At 33.1% G+C, this 20,998-nt stretch overlaps 1 protein-coding gene across 2 annotated transcripts in view; it reads right to left on the minus strand.

Annotated features, from left to right (window-relative positions):
- Ap3b1 (adaptor related protein complex 3 subunit beta 1) overlaps positions 1-20,998 on the minus strand; it is a 234,124-nt gene that overhangs the window by 79,459 nt on the left and 133,667 nt on the right. For both annotated transcript variants that reach the window (XM_010619098.1, XM_033761506.1), the window contains exons 16-19: positions 10,458-10,644; positions 9,395-9,525; positions 4,444-4,552; positions 2,008-2,158 (exon numbers count right to left, since the gene is read on the minus strand). In XM_010619098.1, the coding sequence (XP_010617400.1) occupies positions 2,008-2,158; positions 4,444-4,552; positions 9,395-9,525; positions 10,458-10,644 (578 nt within the window). The remainder of the gene's footprint in view (positions 1-2,007; positions 2,159-4,443; positions 4,553-9,394; positions 9,526-10,457; positions 10,645-20,998) is intronic.

Consider the following 20,998-nt stretch of genomic DNA (forward strand, 5'->3'; position numbering starts at 1 on the left):
TTAAAAACTGAAGGAGTACTAGGCATGTCATATAAATCATTCCTATCATCTAATTTAGAGGTATTCTTCCTGAGTACATTATTACTCTTCTATAATAATGAAACTAGTATTCAAAAAGGCTGAATGACTTGCTTACAGAGACATTCAGACGAGGGCAGAAGTGGAATCTGAACTTGAGCCTATCTTATTCTAAACTCTAGTTTCCCACTGTATTTTATCATTTTCCAACATATGAAAATATTTTAGACTGTCAAATTCAAGTACAGTCATTAAGGAATTACAATTACAAAAAAGGTGGTTTTGAAAAGTAACTGAACCTTACAAAGAGCTTTAGAAATTAACATTCTGGCATTTTTTTAAAAATTCTGAGAGACAAAGAGGAGGGAGAGTAGTGAGGCAAGAGAAGAATTGGCATTTCTCAGAATCATTTTTGTGGAGGAAGTATGATTGCTGTTTATTAAAAATGGAAATAAGGCAACATCTCAGCACGTATGTAATTATATTTGAAGACTAAACAATTTTTTTTCCTCTAGAAAAGAAAAAGAATGGCAATTTATTATCCCCAATTAACTGGGCAAAACACACTGACAAATATGAGGATTTACTCATTTGTGGTTTTCTTTAGCAAAATAAACAACACTTTCAAATTCAAACATGAGTAACAAAAAATTATGTTTAAAAAATCATGAAACTAATATATGATCATAAATTTCTAGCATATTGACATTTAGCCATCTTAGTATATATGCTGCTGAGGCGAGCACAGACATTAGCTATCTGAAAAGATACTTCATGCATTGATCAAAACTTTCTCTTTCTATAAACATGATACTCTTTCTAAACCACATCATCATAGGTATTCTGATGTTAAACCAGAAAGAGAATTTCTCTAAAAAATAAGCCTATTACAAACCAAGTATCTTCCTTTGCTGCAACAAGTCAATGAGTCTAAATATATCCAACTTCTAGCATTTAGGATAAAATTTTGAAGGTAAAAGTGTTATTTTAGTATGCATCACTCAATTTTGATGGTAATTATTGTTTACCTTACTGCTTAGAGTTTCAGATGTTAACCTAATGAAAAGAATTTACTGGTAACTAGGTTTTTAACTTTGCAATGATGAAAAGCCTGTATTAATTTAACCTACAGATTTCATTTGTTCTGAACAGGAAAAACAATATAAATCACTTTTAAAATCATTAAATCCTGACTTAAATTAATAAAGTCATAATTAGGGCATTATGCTGTGTTTGTTATGGAAGTGGCAGGGCGAGCTGCTTTAATTACTGTCTGTAATAAAAGGAGCAGAGAGAGTACTGCGCCCCAATCAGTGCTGTCAGCCACGACGGAGCCGAGCTGCAAGCTCATCAAGTGAGCGGGCATCGCGCTCCCGGGAAAGGGCCATCATGTCGCCAGAGGCCACTCACTGACAGCTGTGGGGAAAACACAGTCACACAATCCAAGGTATTAGCCCCAATTATTCAAAATTTTAATGACACTTTACTACACGATAATACCGTTGATAATGGAAGATCTTAAAAAGCACTAACACTTAAATATCTTATGACCGTCTTCCTTCACAGCCTTTGACTCTAATATTTGGATCATAATCTTTTTAATATAACATTATTTAGAAAAATCAATTGTCTTGGTTACATAATGGCAAAGTGTCAAAGGATTTAATTTTAGCTCTCAGAAAAATTGCTACAAAGGTAATTAAGTGTTTCATCCCTGCTGCTTGGTCACTTAACTCAGCTGCCCAAGGTTATACCAATTTTGAAAATGTAACCCAAAGATTTGCTCAAGTTCACAATGAAATCTAAGCATTGTACATAATACAATAATGTGAACTACTAGCGCCTTAAGTTAATTTTAAAGGATTTCATATCTGTTTGGGAGAAAATATACCCAAGCTATTTTATTACTCTATGATTTAAACAGAAATATTAGCTTGGGGAAAATACCACAGAGCCTTTTTTTAAGGAAGTTCTGACTCAACAGTTCACCTTTCCCCTTTGGTTTCTGGATTCCTTTTGGCAGCTGCTTTGTCTTCCGCCACACCCCCACTCTCCTGCTCACTGGATGAGTCCTCGCTGTCCTCGCTGCTGTCCTCAGTACTGGCTCCATCATCTCCACTCACACTTCCAGACTCGCTCTCTGAAAAACAGAACCAGATGCTTTGATTTACAACCCTTTTAAAATACAGTGTCCTTATGTATCTTATGTCCACCGTTCCTCACAAAGGATCCCAGATGCTGAGTTTTAGGAAGTGGCCCTACTTGTTGAACACCTCTTTCTGCTCCTCACTCGTTCAGATCTGTGGGGTGAATCTGGAGGATGTATTGAAAGAAGATGTTCTGACACTGGATTGATAAAAACAAAGCCAAGTTGAACCAAGTAAACCAAATCTGAAGGAGTTTCAGTTTTCATCAAATCCCTAAGTATCCACTGTTACACATATTTTGTTTTTGAAAAAAATGATAATGAATTCTTCTACTTGTAATAAAATTTTATTTAGCAAAAAGAAGTCAACAATTCGATAGCCTCAGTAATAAAATTTTGAAGGGGAAATGAGCCATATAAATCATGTCCAAAAGCCAAAGTGAAGGACAAGAAAATTATCAATTAAAGAGCTATAATTAGCACAGAACACTAGGACATATAGGTCTAGCAAATGATAAAAATTCAGGAGTTATACACTTAAATGTTTTATTTAAAAATTATGGTGTAATATGATTCGTTTCGCAGAAGCAATTCATACAGTATCTTTGTGTCTATTTTTTTAAATGAAATGTAATTTTTTACTATTTAAAATGATTACAGGTGCAGAGTTGTGCAACACATATAAGGAAAACCATTGCCCCTGCCTCTGATCTATGTGAGGAAGTACCCATAAATACAAATATAATTCTATGTGTAATTCAACATTATTCTGATAGGTATGTGACATCATTCAGAAAGATCCATTCACACTGTCATGGTGAAAAACTAGGTCTGCTGATAAGAATAGCTTACAGTGGGGGGAGAACATGGGTTCTCAAGTGGAAATTTTTAGGTTCAAATCCCAGCATTGCCACCCAGCAGACGTAAGAATGAGCAAGTGTGCAACATCTCTGGGTCTGAGTTTCCTTTTCCACAACTGGGAATAACACTACTAGCTACTTAACAGAGACTCTGTGAAGACTGAGTGATCTGAAATGTGTGCAGTGAGAATAACACACCAGCACCTGCCACATCATCATCCTCTTCAACGCAGAGTGAAATTTATTTTATCCAAATTTTACCAAAACAAAGCCAATAAATACATTTATTTATTGTGATATTAAAGTTACATATACATATACTATGTCAACTAACTGGATTATACTGGAAAAGAAATTACAGCATCTAACATCTTACTCTCACATGGTTGCACGGGAGTTCAACATGAATCTGGGTCCCACTTGATTCAGATAGCATTAAATTTACAAATTAATAAGAACCTTGAATAGTTCATTGTTTAAAATACCAGCTCAAAAAAAAAAAATCAGACCAGCTCAACAGACAACAAAAATCTCTTAACTCATGAAAGTCACTGCCATCATCCTACCCACCCGCACTGTTGCAGGAGGAACTCCTGGCACATGACTCACTACTATACATTCAGATAAACTCATGAAACGCCACATTAATGGAATATTTCAAATATGTGTTTAAAAAGTTAGACTAGGAACAGCTATGAGCTTATAAATAAAGGGATGGAGACAATAATCTATATAGTATAAAATAAAAGAGAGTATGTTTAAATACAGAAACATCTTTCTCAATGGTCTATATCATTCCCCAAATTTTTTAACATTAACTTTTCGGATTGAAGTATCTTCCCTGCTTTTCAGTTTATTACATCAGAAAGTACTATAACTCAGGTGAATTTATCAAATTAACTTGAAAACAAAGACTTGACAGGGGAGTCAGGAATAAAAGAATGCACTACCTTAGAGTAAGACAGTAGATAAGCAAGTTATAGTGAGGGGACCTCATTCTTCTAGGAATAAAGCTTTTAGCGAAAGGTGGGTATCATTTATTTTGCATCAGCTCTGCTTATAAAGCTATTAATAAAAAAAGTAACTCCAATATATTTTTGTTGCAGAAATTACAGAGTTCTAGTTAAGAAGGGATTTTTAAAAAACACTTAACTCTACCCTTTTATCTGTAAGAAATAAGAAAGAGAGGTTCCTTATACAACTTGCATAGCTGAAACCCAGGACTTCTAAAAAAATCTTTCCTTTCAATATTCTTTTCATTGCATATTGCTGCCCTCAATTGTTTTGGGTCTGAAAAAAGAAGAATGCAGGGATGTCCTAGATTTATTTATAGGTTAGAAGACAGAAGAGAAGACAAGAAGACCTTCTATTGAAAAACTACAGTGTGAATAGTGTATTTCAGTAAATTATGAAACCCACCACTGTCACTGTTGCTATCAGAAGAGTCTTCTTCTTCCTCAGATTCAGAGTAAAAATTTTTAGAAGGATTTTCTTCCCTTGCTTTGCCTGTGGGGGTCCATTCTTTTGCCTGTTCATACAAACAACACAAATACAACCATTTGTCATTAAGGGATTCAGATTTCTGGCAAATCATGGAGAAAACACTGAACTCGGAGGAAAGTCAAAGGCCTCAGCAAAGAAGGCCACCTTTAGAATCCTGGTAGTAAAGCAGGTCCATTTTACTCTTTACAGAAACAAACCTTCATGCAGAGCCCATTAATTTTGAATCAACTGTCTCATTTTACAGATGATCTAAAACACTTTAATTTTTGTTGGTGCAGATTAAAATTAAAGTAATACAGCCTTGAATGGTTGAGAACAAACAGTGGAAGACACAGCAACAGTAATAAAAAATGCAGCTGGAGAAAACAAAGGCGGGAGGGAGGAAGGAAGGAAAATGAAAAAGAGAGAGAAAAGAAAAGGAAGGAAAAGAAAGGGGGTGAGAAAAAGCGAGGGAGGGAAGGAGGGAGAAAGACACTTTATAAGTTGGTAGAATGATATTAAATTAAAAAATAGAAGGGACGGAAAAGAGAAAAGAGAGCGGAAGGAAGGAAGGTCGATTTAGTGTAGGCAATAAATTTCCCTAACGATCTCAACATCCTAATGTTCTCTTCTTCATGCACTAAACATCTAACCCACCAAGAAGCCTTCACTGCTCTGGTTTGGGCCATCTCTAGAGTTCTCCAGCATGTTACCGCCAGGAGTCTTCTGATTATCTTGCTGCTACTCCATATTTGCCCTCAATCAGTTTGCTGAACATAGTAGCTAGAATGAGTCTATCAAAACCCAGGTCAGATCAAGGTCCTCTTTGGGTTTCAAGCCCTATAATAGCTCCCGTTTCACTTACAGTGGAAGCCAAAGTCCTTTCAGGAGTGTGCACAAGCTGTCGGATCATGGCTACTTCTGTTTCCCCAAAGGCTCCAGGCCAGCTCTGCCCTAGAGCTTTGTCTTGGGTTAGCATCTGGGTTCCCATTTCAACACTACCTCTCTTCCTAAAAGTCAAAACACTAGTTTTCCAATATACTATAGAATTTATTGATTTTTAAAAAGTTGTTGGCTATTCCTTATAGACCATAAGCTTCTGGGGAGCAGGGATTTTTAACTTTGTATACTGATACATCCCAAGTATGTCTGCAATAATAAATACCAGTTATATTTGTTAGCCCCTTAAAGACTTCATATTAAATTCAGAAAATATTTAGATATAAGAAAAAGATGGATTTTTATATTTAATAGTTTTAGTGTTTGTTAAATTGCTTTCATAATTGTGACCTTGATTGACTTTGAAAAAGAATAATTAGGTTTCAATACTCTTTCGTAATGAAAGAGAAATGTGTATTTTTTAAAGATCATACTGGTTAAATTTATTTATTCTACCTTTGAGTTTCTACTATGTGCCACACAGTATATCTACTATAGCACATATTTTACTGTAAAAGAATTTACAGTGTGATATAGGTTTTTATTTAAGAACAGCTCTCAACAATGGATGCACATTACAATCATTTGAGATTTTTAAAAAATATTAATACAAACAATAAAAATAATACCAAAAAAAGAATGTCTAAGGGTTCATTCTCCTTTGAGATCCTAATTTAACTGGTCTGGTACAGTTGTGACATAGGTTTGTTTTCTTTAGAGGTTTCCATACAATTATAATATGCAGCCATAGTTGAAAACTACTGAACTAGAAGGCTTAAAGTATGTTGCTTAAAAAGATGAGCTTTAGTAACCTGAAAAATTACCACCTAATAATTTAAAAATGACTCAAATATATTTGATTAAGATATTTGAGATCAGCACTACTTTTATATATTTTCATATTTTCAAATATGAACAAAGATAAAAGCCAAGGTCCCTTATATTTAGTGAACATTAAAGTCCCTATTTTGGTCAATCTAAAACTTCCCTCAATTCTGACAGAAAGTTTGCTGGAACAATTTAGCATGACTGAGTCAACAACATAGGAAAGTTGGGCTCTTATGCTCAAAGGGGTATATTTTCTTGGCATGACAAGAACCTGTTTTCATGGAGTTTCAGGTTTTAATGAACCAAAGACTAATAATGAAAGTATTTTAATATTTGTTATGGTATGACAGGTACAGCATCTAAGCAAAAGGAGTTACAGGAAAAAGTGTATCAGGAGAAGAGTAACAGGGAATAACAGAGATAGTATGTAATTTGAAAGTTTCTATAAGAGATATAACTGACTACTATGTGTTTGTAAATCATAAGACCCTTGATATGAAAAAGATGGCCTTTCTGTAACTAGAGAAAGAAGCAACTTCTAGAACTGAGCAAATACAGTCTAAAGGATCTTCAAAACTTACTAGTATCATAATGACATCCTACCGTAAATATACATTAAATCTGATATCCTGGAAATGGTGGTGTGTAATTCAAAGTGACTTCCAATGTTAATCTAACTAGGTCTCCTGTTGTTTTAAGATATCAGATTATCTAAACCTAGGCCATTTTCCCCACTGTTATATTTCCTTATAATGAGATTTGACCCTACAAGAATAACATAGAATAACACAGTGTATCATATGCCTAAAGTACAGTGCTATGACTCTGGAGATAGAGTGAAAGGCAAGAAAGATGACTCGAACATTATTTTCAACACTGTTACAGATAACCTTTGAAAATATAACTAGCTGTATTATTTTTATTTTTAATTGAACCCCTCACAGTATGATTTTAAGCCAGCATGTCTGAGACCAGTACACTGGAGCTGTTTTCCGCAAGTCATCAACAGTAACAGTTCTCTTCAACCTGGTTTTACCAGTTATAATTATTTTCTGTAAGTTATCAATTATTAACTTCATGAATGCAGTCAGAAAAATGAAAAAGAAATCAATTTGTCTCTGCTGAGCTGGACAAGTGAAAAGAACATAAGAAAATAGGTTATTTAAGTACTGTCCTTATAAGGTAGTTAATGCTTAGAAGAACACATGAAAATGGAGGAAGCCAGCCAACCAACCAATCCATCAGCCAATATAAGGATACTGCTGAGACCAAATTAAATTGCACAGCACTGCTATCAATTTCTGCAAAGATAAACCTTTTTCAGGGGGGCAGAAGGGTGAGTGGATGTAGTGGGAGGATAACGGATGGTTTACTTGGACCAAAACATTATGCAACCAAAAATGAAAAAAAGATAAAACCATAAAAACAACAAACAGGCATAATAAGAAATTAGGGGAGAAAATGTACTGTAGAAAGAATCATAACAAGAATATTATCTTCATATTCTAGTGTCTGACCAAAAGTTACATAAATAAGGGAACCATTTAAGATTACTTAAGAGTATGTAGATTTGACTGCAAATCAACAACCTTAGCTGCAAGAAAAAATACATGTGGTTAGTTTTAATAATTTTTTATTATTTCCTAGGCCATCTCCAAACATAATTTGTGAAGACATGGCATTGATGGTGCTGAATACTTCAAATAAAACAGATATGCAAATAAGCTAAAGCTTCCTCTCCCTGTGTTGCATAATGAAATACAGTAAGCAAGAGCATGGCCCTTAGAATCAGACAGACCTAGGTAGGAATCCCAGTCCTTCACTTGTGAGCTATGTAAATTTAGGTAATTACTTATGTTCTCTGAACCTCAGTTTCCTCATCTGCAAAATACGATGAACTAAGAATGACCAACACTTGTAATCACTATGAGGTTTAAACTAGATAATGGCCAGAGTGTGCTAAACAGAGCTATTATTAATCGTGACGGCTTCAGGCCACATTGCAGAGCCAAGATGGGTTTCAGTAATTAAAAGAAACATTAATTCTCAGAAAAGTCAAACTACATAGCTATGTTCATTATAGAAATTATATTTAATAAACAACTTCTGTTGTAAATGAAAGAGCAAAGATGTCCCTTTTCAATGGGAATTATTGGTAAAGAACTCTAGTTATCTGAATTCTAGTTTAATGTATCTTTTCTACCAGAAAATGACCCTGCATATAATTCTTTTTTGTTTGTTTGTTTCTTGAGACAGGGTCTCACTATGTGTAGTTGAGACTGACCTGGAACTCACTATGTAACCCAGGCTGGTCTTAAACTCACAGCAATCCTCCTGCCTCAGCCTCCTGAGGGCTGGGATTACAGGCGTGTACCACTATACCCAGCCTGAATATAATTCGTAAATACTCTTTCTAAATTAATTCTATTTTTAAAATATTAGATATATTTCACACAATCAATTTCTAAATACAACCAGAAGGCCCCTTATTTTTCTTATTTATAGAAGAAGAAACAGATATTAGAAAAAACTAATTATGCAAATGGCTGGTATTTTTTAAATATCTAGAAAAAAGAGTATGTACATAGCATGGTTTAATGCCAAAGCAACACATTACTTGCTTTAATTGTGACTTTGTCAGAGGACATTTTTGGTACACAATGTTCACTATAAGTATTTAGGCTTCACTTAAAACAGGTTTATCAGAAAATCCAGAGGAACACTTTGTAAGGTTTTTCTGGAAAAGAACAGCAAAAATTATTTAGAAAAACATTGACAGGAAGCTTTCAAATCTCTAACAAAGTAGAAAAGGCTCAGTCCGATGAAACTAAATACCTTAGAAATTGAATCTACACAGCTAAAAATGCAGTTGCACAAATGTGGACAGAACTGATGCAGAGAATTTAATTCTCTGTTCCCTTGAAAAAAGTAACAGTACACCTACAACGGCACAGGAATACAACATTGTTCAGTTCCTATAAAGCTGAGGTACGTCTAACACATGACATTTAGAAATACCAGAACAGTTTTCAATTCCCCCAAAAAGCTTTTATATAAAACAACAGTTATCCTAGGATGCCCCACTGCTTGAACAAAAGTAATGCCAGAAAGGTCAACTTACCAACTCTATTACTTCCACGTTTCTAACTGATGGGTCCGGCGCCACCTCTGGCCAATTAGATAATTCCAGGTACCCAGAAGCTTTAATGTTGAGAGTATGAGATAGGGTGCCAAGCTGGAAATTATCCCTATCTATTAAAAATAAAAGGAAAATATAAAATAAACAATATACACTGTAGAACAATCATAATGAGAGCTTAATGTAATTGGCATATTACCTCATATGTCAAGGAATAAATATGAACTAAGAAGCTCTCCATAGGTCAAAAAACTGATTTTAGTCCATAGATTACAATAATCTCCCCCATAATGGTCAATAAAAAAGCTAATCAGTCAGTGTGTTTAGAGGTGTTGCTCTGAAATGTAGCTTCTCTAAAAATTACTTTACTGTGAATATTAAGAATGACAGCACAGTTAAACAATCCATATACATGTCTTGGCACTAACACATCCAGAATTGTAATAGTTTTTCTACAAAACTGAATTGCTCTTTATCATTTTACATCAATTAAATATAAAGCAATATGAAAACCAAGGTATGTGATCATCTGATTCCAACTGAATAGTTAAGCTGATAAAATATTTAACTAGTCCTTTTTAAAAACTAAGAAAAAATAAGTTCCGTCCTTGTAAACAAATTCAAATATAAAGGGTTATTTTTATGAAGTAATTCCTCCTAGAAATGTTGACATTAGTGTACATAGGATAGTTAACTAATAACTCACTATTAAGATGACATATTCCTTATAAAACTATTTAAAATAGAAACTAAATCAATTTTACAAGAATAATACAGCTCTATTATTTTGTTAAGCTGTTTAGTAAGAGTATCAATCAGAAGACCTAAAATTATTTTGGTAAATAAGGTCTATAAAAATATAAACTTTAATATAAAACTTGCTCTGGAAAATAAATGAAGAGAAAGCACACTGTTCTCATCCATCTATATATGTTAATCATTTATATTCTCAAAGATAAATTTTAAACACATTAGAAATGTGACATATTTGCATAATGCTTTAGATAAACCTATCTTTTGCAGTTCCATCATCTGACAATAATACCTTTAAAAGGAGACTCAAGCAGTGGTGCAGGTTTCTGTGCTAGGAATATTTTTTTGGCATATTTACTTAAAGCTCCACTCTTCTCATTCGGAACAATAAGCTGCCTAATAAATCTTGTACGGTCTCTGATGTCGTAGTTCTGATCATACTTGCCGAGATTTAATACGTACTGGGTAAGCAATTTTGTCTGTTGGAAAAAAACAGAACAAGACAAGAATACAGTTATTTATGATTATTGATAACTCTGGATAAACATATTTAAAGACATAATAAAAATGAATGGTTATGTCAAACAAATGTTGTTCCGCAGGGAATATGCATTTCTAACACGGCAAATGGAATTTTGAAGCCAAAGCACATGTCCTCTTCTGTATTGGGGAGGTGAATGCTGAGTACTGAGAAGCAGCCATGTGCTAGATTATTAAACTGCTGAAGTGGAAAGAAAGGCATCATTAAAAAAATAATCATATATGGCAAACCCGCTGAAGGGTCTACGTGAGAATAATGAATGTGGAAATACAACTAAAAACATGGCACTCAAAACTTAATCGGAAAAATATGCAGGACATCAAAACATCAGAGAGTATTAGGGGGCTGGCAAACTGCTTCTCCAGAGGTGTGTTTTATGAAGAGATACTGTCCCTGGCATAAGCAGTGTCTGCACTCTGACTGCACTCAGTTACTTTACCCTGAATTATGACCCATTAAAGCAGACACATGAATCACTGAACTGGATTACTGCAAATTATTTGCAGTGCATTTAGCTGTTACTTTTTCATAAAAGCAAGCTGCTGATGCCCTCTAAAAACTAGGATAAAAGACTTCTTCCATTTTTCCCCCACACTGCTTATAGCCTGTAGTAATATTGCTCATTTATTTATTTATGTAAGGGAACAACTTATTATAGTAGCTTTTACACCATAATAAGTCTTCGTAAGTCAATTTTTGAATGTACTACATTAACATACATTGAGATAATTTTAATAATTAAATCAAAATAGAAATGTTCAAATAGGTTTGAATTTTAAACTATAAATTTTTTTTACTGAAAAAGCATAGTTTTAACTTAGAAGGCTATATAGTACATGTATACTTATAACTATAAGCAAAACAATTCATAAAACCTGGGGAAAATGAATTGATGAATAACGCTAAATCATTTATATTACAACACCTTATACACATTAGAAACAGATAAAAATAAAATCAATCAAGGAAGGAAGAATTAACAATTCCAGAACAATAAGTCAAAGTACAGGAATGGTGTAGTAAACTCCTTTACAAAAATAATTGGCTAAGATAATTGATTTGGATAGGAATGCAACCATCTTTCTGTAGCACAGTATTTAAAGAGCATTAACCCAGTTTTATTAAAGTACAATTAAAAAACTACAAGTGAAAATGTCAGTAAGTGTTTTGTTGAATTTGGTTACCAATAATTACTACCATTAATTACTAAACCATGTTGGTTCAACTACATAAAAGAAAAACTCTGACTCATTTTCAAGACAATTAGCAAAATATTCACCAGATAAGTACAACTCAACTCCAACCTAAAAATAATTGTGGTACACTAAAGTGTAACTATCTTGCTAGAAAAACGTGGCAAACTAAACTATTAGTTTTCTCAAATTTATAGTGAGAATTTACAAATAGTTCATGCTAAAGTTGAACACTGAGACTTAGAATCTGCAACTAAAATAAACCAAATACATCAAGTCTGTTAAATGCAATTCTTTGAAGTAATGCAATGATAATTTTGCTTAGATTTCCTGACCCCAAAATTAACTTTTAGAAAATTAAACTTTCTGAATATATTAAGACACCAGACTAAGAGTGAAATAAGGCATTTAAAGTAAACATTACATAATTTAAAATTATATATGTATGACTCATCAAGTTTATATTGGTAAAAATACTGCATATAAGACATTTCTATTAAAATCCATTCTCAAAAATATTTTCCCTAAGATACAAAACACATCTGCATACAATAATGCATTAAAACATACGTAGAAGAATTATGTACCATGCATTCATACCCAGAAATCAGTTTGTTTGCTGTAGCTATCTCTAATACCAACACATGGGTATTTCTCTGAAGAATGTATTTTACATGGTCTTCTTAAATCTTTAAAAATTAACTACTTTATTCAAAACAATTTTATATTTAATAATTACTAAATTTTGGTAGACTTCACGTACTTCTTTCTGTATACCATGATGCTTTTAATCAAGAAAATACTTACAAGTTTTTCTGAAATAGCTGGTAAGCTCACAGAAAATTCTGTTGAATACAGGATATTCTCAATTCCTCTTTTCATGTTGAAAACTATATATATTTCAAACTCAAGTATTTCATATTTTCCTTTTAATAATTTTGTTGAGATAAATCTTTCAAATTTTAAGATTATGCTGCAAGGACAATATTTTCTATTTATTTGTTCATCAAATTTAGATACTAAAAAAATCAACTTTAACTTCATTTCATTCTAATAATATATGAACTGAACTAATTAAAAACAGGCATTCTATCAAAAGAAATCTTCACAGCAATGCAAATGACACAAGTTTCAAATTAAATCTTTTTTGGGGCCTCTGTATGTGAGGCAAGTGTTTACCACTGAGCTGCACCCCTCCACTCTCCCCAATTAAATTCTTCCCTTGTGCTCACAGAGCTAAATTTCAATCTTCCTGTGCCTAAGATTTTGTTTCCAAGAACTGCTTAGGCTAAAAATTTCAAAAACTGAAGGATTTTACTATTCTGTTTGATGACATTTTAGCAATTTCCAAAGACTTTTTAAAAACTCTAACAAAAATACTCAAGATTCACTTACCAATAAAAACATTTTTTCAGGCAGGCAATATTACACAAAATAACTATTTCTAAAATCCTATCGACCAACACACAGTAAAATGTGTACTGTCAGCATTATCACATCGGTTTTGTAGTTCAGTTAGCCTATATATAACAGTATTGGTAAATTCAACCAAAGCCTCATTTCAGTGGTTGAACAGCAGTGTTTGCTTGCTTGCACCACCACAATTGCTAAAAACATTTCTATTCCCTGGCTTTCTTAATTTAATAAGAACACTGATTTCACCATGACAACCTCCTTCCAGCAAAAACAAATGATTCTATCTTTAATACTAGTTTTTAAATGTGTGATCGAATTTGCAGCATTTTTTGACAGAATAAACTTTTTAAAAGCGTTACTCTGATTCCATTTATAGCACTGATGTAACATATTCAAAGCTATAAGGCAAAAGAGTTGAACTTGATTGGAATTAATTAATTCTCTATTTCAAAACCAGCAATTTGAGTCCTTTCTCTACTAATGACAGTAACATATTAATAGCTATTGCTTCATTTTTCACAAATAAAAAAATTGAAATGAAAAATGAAATTTTAAAAAAGTTGTTTGATTCAACTGGTCATGTTTTGAGAAGAGTTATGTAAACATCTCCATACTTATTTACATTAAATTGACCTCTTGAGGCATAATCTCCTTAAAATTACTTCTTCCTTCTTAAACAGATGTCAATTCCTTTATAATAGATCTGCTGTGTGATCAGTGGCACCACACCTCTCAAGGTAGACAATAAATGTCATAAACATTTGTGCATATTAGGTATTGAAATGGAAATTCACCACTGTATTTTTCATTAAATAAACACTTTACCCTTTAGAAATTTATTGCTGATGAGTTTATAAAATAAACTGCCAAATGATAAAACAAAATAGATTTTAGATTTATACTATATAATAAATGACAGAATTACTGTATCAGGAGTGCTTTGACCATTATCTTTAATGATTTGTAACAGGGACTATTCAGTCTTTTCCTCCTACACATATTTCACCTATAATCAACTTCCCATGTTTTCCTGACTGCATTCATTGGCATCCTGGAGCTTCATGCAACTCACAGGCCTTGGCACAACTTGCTGGTACATCAAGTTGCTGGCAGACGAACAATGTTATAATTATCAGAAAGGTCAACACTTACTCAACTATGTCCCATCCCCACCTTAACAGTGCTCTTCATTTTACCTGCTTGCTATTTTGCAAGGGAGAAGTGAGCTTTAGTATACACACAGAAAAGGCTGGAAAGATAGTCTAGTCTTTCAGACTTAATTGTTTCATCCATTAAAGGTGTCTGAAACACCATGAGAAAACACCATTGAAGAATCTGAAGTTCAAATCAGAGGTCTAATATCTTACTTGGTCTCACTTTAATGAAATTATTGATAATACCACTTTATTGAAAATTTAAAAATTGGGACATAAACTGAATAGGACACTGAGACAACATGCATAAATTAGATCTGTCCAGGGCAATCTTTATAAAGAGAACAGATAATGTTTAAGTAAAAATGCATGGTGTCATAATATCACTACAGGCTCAAACCAGAACCAAAAGAAACATTAATTAGTATGATTAAGTATTTTTATTCATAAATTATGTATGACAAACAAATAGAATATAGTATACTCTCATTAATACAAATATTTGATGTGTTACATACTATTTATTAAACTTAGATACCAGATAATTTTCCTGCTTAGACTTAAGGAACCAACATAGTACCAACTAATGGCTAATGCTATTTACCTCAACTACACTCTCTGCAGACAGATTCAGTCACTGTGACAAAGGACAACTGATTTTGGGGGAATGTTTTCTAAAAATTAAAAATTCATTACTTAAACAACTTCTTAAGATATAGGTATCATATTTTTACCTAAACACTCTGACACATAAAAAAGTAGTGAATATTTATTCAAGCAGTAGCTTTTTTCTACTACAGCCAGGTGTAAGTAATAATGAGGACACATTCTGAGAAATCATCCTTTGGTGATTTCATTGAGTGTTCTTACTAAGACAACTATGACATCACTAGACAATATATCTTATACAACCACTGCCATACTTATGATCTGGCATTGACCAAAAGGTTGTTACCCAATGCATAACTAGTTTATAAGAAAGAACAAAACAACAGAGCAAGTCATTTAAAATATAATCCTAAAATCAGCTTAGAGACATGATTTATTTAGTGAATACAAAAAAGTACATAGAATTCGGGATGGTAAAGATTACTTTTGGCTCCATTCAGTTATTATGTTTAAAAGGAAAGATGTGGAGATACATGTAAATAAAATGATAAATACTAATACTGGAAATGAAGAATGCAAAAATTCTTACCAATACTAAAGACAAATCTAAGCAGTTGCAAGTGTTCTATTTCTTATTCACAACTAAACAGAGTTTAATATGCAACTTTCTGACACAAGAAAAGTCTTCTGAAAGATCATCCTCTATATATGTTAATTTGAACATTTTAATTAAAAAATATGCATTCACAACAGGGTAGAAATGTTACTGCATAGCATCTTAGCTTCCTTTTGTGAAATCATATTATAAAATCTGGGGGGAAAGAGATTTCTCCAAAGATTTGAAAGAGGAAATTTCCTTTTTTAACAGCAAAACACTAGTGTGATTTATAAAATTTCTCACTGAAAATTAAAACATGAGTAAAATATATTTTCTTGAAAGCAGAAAAGTAGAAACAAACTATTTCACAGACTACACAACAGATTAAAATAAACTACATTTACACATATCAATATTTTAAAAATATATTAAGTAAAAAAGGTTACAAAAAGTATACTGAAAGTAAAATACAAAAACTATCTTCATTACTAATACATACTCATATAATAAACTGTAAAACAGGCCAGGTTGAATGGAACACTCCAGTAATACAGCAGTGTTTACCAATAGAGAAGAAATGAGGACTGAAACAAGAGGCCTAAAATTTTAGTTCTATCTTCTCTATTCCTTTTTCTTTAAAAAAAAGTGATAAAAATGGCAAATGCTGACATAAATTTAATCTTAATGATATCTATCACTACATATTTTCCATAGGTTTGAAATATTTCATAATTTAAAATATAAACATGAGCTAAGAAAATGTTATTTATCACAACAAAAGTAATTTATGTTGCTTATTGCTACATATAAGTAACTTGTGTTACTTAGCATTACATTTAAAAGATGGCACACTATTAGAGAAAGTTTCTTAAAAGTAATTTCATTCATTAACTTTTTAATTGCTATTAATTTAAATAAAATTGAGCTTTTTACCTCAGGCTTGAGTAGACTATTTCAGTGAAAATCCTGCTAAATCTTTACATTATGTCTATAATATGCCATAAGAGCTTTACATTTCATCAACTTTGAGTAAATTCAAAGCTTTTATCTTTTCTCCTATATAATGAAATTACTCCCCTGTGAGCATATTCTAGTTTTCTACTCTTCACATTTATATCTAACAATTTTTTCTCCAAAAGCTCTTTTCAGCATGCTCTTCTCAGTATATAATCCCATCACTGTTTTTCCTAAAAAACAACAAACAACAAAAAACCCAGATCTTAATAGAATTAATTCCTGTACTGTAAATAATTATTTTCCTTCAGAAAAATCAAGTAGTTAACAGTATAAACTAGGGGTCAAAAGAAGCAGGGCAACTAACATGAACTAAGCACTCTTACATGCCAGGAAATCTAGCATTTTCAGTTCTCATTTAATCTGTAAAACAACTTTATGTGGTACAGCACAGTCAGTTCTGCTCTAATGCTTGTTTAGAAAATGTCCATTTGTTCTAACTCAAATGATGTACTACAGAACAGTTGGGGCATAATACGAATTTTGTGTGGGATTTCTTCTGCAAGAAACACTAGGTAAAGGCAGAAAAATGCACCCAGCTAAGAGGGGCTGATTAGGAACACAGCTCTCACATCTACCAGAGATGTTAGTGTCTGCACTGTTATGGGACATTATGATCTACAACTTTCTACCTAATTGCAGTGGAGCCTCCTTTTATCTCTTAACTCACAAATCCAACCTTTCCAACACCTGTGTCCACACGTAACCTCAGGTCTTTTTCACAATAAAGATTCATAATAGTCTTTACATGTTTTTTTCATCATGTATAAAACTGTGCTCTTATTTTTATTAGGTTCCTTTTTAAAAAAATAAAAAAGTATCACCAATGCAGTTTTTCATGTTGTGGTTCTAGCTTTAGGTTTCTAATAATCCCTAATTTTTATTGTGATTTTTGAATAGCACGAAGACTTTTAGAAGCATATATGTTAGAATATAGCAAAGCTGTAAAATATTGTAAATATAGTATAAGGTAACATCTTAAAATCTAAAGCAACATTATAACAGCTTTAAAACAGCTTTATATTCAAAAGAGAAAATATTCCCCACAATTAATGTATTCATAAAGTATGGCAAACATGTACTCAATGAAAAAATTTTTTAATTAAAGCGAAAATATTTAAATGTCAAACAGAACATTTAGTACTCAAAATATAAAAAAATCTTGATTTTTCGTATGTGTAATTTTCACTTCTTGAACATCCACTTGATTCTTTTTTACAGTTTCTATGTCTCTGCTAAGATTTCTTATCTTTTCATTCATTGTGAGTGCATTTTCCTTTGTATCACTGACTGTAAGAGTTGCTTCAAAATGTCTACCTCCAAATTCCAACAAATGGGTCATAAAAGGTTTGATTTCTATTGATTTTTTCCTGTAAAAGTGACTGTATTTTTTCCTGAATGTCATATTCTTTTATATTGAGTTAAACATAGAACTTAACATCTTAACCATTTAAATTGCACAGTTTAGAGGCAGTAGTATATTTACATTACTGTGCAAACATTACCAATACCCATCTTCAAAATAGTTTTCCAATCCATACAGAAAAATCAAAATTTTATATATAAATACTGACTTTTACCACATAGATTTAATGAACAAGCTAAAACTCCCCATTTTATCAATAAGCATGAAGCTCGATAACAAATGTTGTCTCCTCAAACTCAGCATATCTCATTATGCGAAGAACCTGTTAAGACACTTGGAAATGATTACTTCCTGTGAAAAATAATTTAAAATGAAAGGTAAAATCTAAATAATGGAAATATTCTCCGAAATCTGCAGTATCTGGTTGTACTGCGCAATCTAATCCAGAGATGGCAAATCTTTTAGCGCTTGCAATGATAACAGCTGGCTTAAGCACACAAGCTATAGGTTCGCCACCAATGGAAGCTATAATAACACAGTTCATATCACAATGAGAAAAAAAAGTACAGAAACAAATGCAAGGATTTTAAAAAGCCAATGACAATTTCCTAGAGAATGAGGGCAGCCAGAGGGAGACACATAGAGACCTAGCAAATAAAAAAAAAGAGAAAGGAGAGAATGACAGACATTAGGCTATAGTAAAAAGGCAGACCAGTGAAAGGCTGAAAACAGTGTCAGTCAGAAAAATACTCAAGGAGACAGTGTTGAGGGGAGGAGGAAATAAACACAATGACAAAGAGAGGAGAGAAAGAAAGGAAAAAATGCAAAGTAAGAGTCAGAGAAAAGAGGAAATCTGACGTCAGACATAAAATATAAGTCCTACTGAGATGCCTAGCTGCAAATAAGCAAGAATTCTTTTCCAATCTTACTAAACAGGTAAGTCCTCCATTCCTGAAGAATAGCAATTTGGGTACAAGAAAAACAATAAAAACATTTTAGTTTAATATGTAAAGTAAATATGACTCCTCTAATAAACACTGCTCAATGGACTACACTGAATATTCTAAACTGTACATCTGGTAAATTATCCCACTACTAGAAAGTTTTTAATGGTTTCACCTGTACAGCAAGGTGCCTGCAAGTATGCAGAGCATACAAGCCATTCCAAGTCCTCCAGCTAGCTAACTAATGTTTTAGTCCATTTGGACTGTTTTATAACAGAACACTATTTAGATGTGGGGACAACATAAACAACATAAATGTCTTCCTCACAGGTCTGGAGGCACCTGCAGAATGGGAATCTGAGGACATGCATTTTACCTTATAAATGGTACCTCCTCACTGTGTCCACACATGGTAGAAGTCAAGCTAGCTCCCACCAGTCTCTTTTTAAAGCTATTCAATCCATTCATAAGGGCTCCACTTTCATGACCTAATCATCTGTCAAGGGCCCACATTCCACCATCAGTGATTAGGAGTCAGTATATTATTTTGGAGGAGAACACAAACATTCAGACCACAGCACTTATCTTTCCAGACTGACCTTTAAAAGCTTCCTAAAATCCTCAAGCTGTTTCATGACTCTGAACATCTGCTCTTCCTCCTTATTCTACACAGTAAACCACCCCTTGTAAGTTCTTAGTTATGAGTCTTATTCTTGAAACTTTCTCAACCCTCTTTCTGCCTTCTACTTGGAACCTTCAGTAACTCCCCTAGAGTTCCAAGGTATCTCAATATTTCTATTATAGGATCTATTTCATTTTTACATCTCTTTTTCTCCCTGACTACACTGTCATTTTGTTACATTACCATCATCTAACATAGAACGTGAAACAGTAATTGCTAAATATATTCTATGAGTCAGCTTTCCCGTTTCAGGAACAAAATACCTTACACCCATGAGGTAAAGAAGGAGAGGTTAATTTGGTTCATGATTTCAGAAGGTTCAGTCCGCCATGTTGTGGCTCCAAGGCAAAAATTTCATGGCTAATAGCATTCTAAAAAAAATGAAATATCTAGTAATGAATCTAACAGAGGAAGTAAAGATCTCTACTCTGAAAACTATAAAAAACTCTGAAAAAATAGATTGAAGAGGACCCAAGAAAATAGAAAGACATCCCTTGTTCCTGGGTAGGAAGAACCAATAGTAAAAATCTTTCCAAAATTGCTATATAGATTCAATGCAATTTCAATTGAAATCCCAATAGTACATTTCATAGAACAAGAAAAAAACAATACAAAAATTCATTTGGAACCAGAAGAGACCTAGAATTGCAAAAGCAATTCTAGGCAACAAAGACATGACAGGGGGTATCACAATCCCCAACTTGAAATTATACTACTAGGGCTGGGGATTTAGCTCTGCAGTGCCACCGCCTGCCTCACAAGAAATTATACTACAAAGCCACTGTGATAAAAACAGCATACTACCCGGCCGGGATTTAGCTCAGTGGTTCCTCTGTCTGCCTCACAAGCACAAGGTCCCGAGTTCAATCCCCATACCAAAACAAACAAACAAACAAAAAACAGCATAGTACTGGCAAAGAAACAGATCCAAGGATCAGTGGAATAGGTTAGACAATACAGAAACAACTCCAGACATACTCAACCACCTCATCTTTGACAAAGGAGCCCACCATCCTTACTGGAATAAAGATATCTCTTTAATGAATGGTGCTGAAAAAAACTGGATTTCAACCTGCCAAAGATTAAAACTAGAACCCTATGTTTCACCATGCACTAAACTAAAATCAAAGAGAATTAAAGATCTAAATATTAAAACAGAAACATTAAACTTACTGGAAGACTAGGTTAGGTAGAACTCTTGAAGACACTGGCACAGGAAAAATTTATGAACAAAACTTCAACAGCATGGGAACTAGCACAAAGAATCAACAAATGGGATCTCATCTTATTAAAAAGATTCTGCACTGCAAGAGAAA

This window comes from Fukomys damarensis, unplaced genomic scaffold (assembly GCF_012274545.1).
Source record: "Fukomys damarensis isolate Sample0158 unplaced genomic scaffold, DMR_v1.0_HiC HiC_scaffold_1, whole genome shotgun sequence".
Taxonomy (NCBI): Eukaryota; Metazoa; Chordata; class Mammalia; order Rodentia; family Bathyergidae; genus Fukomys; species Fukomys damarensis.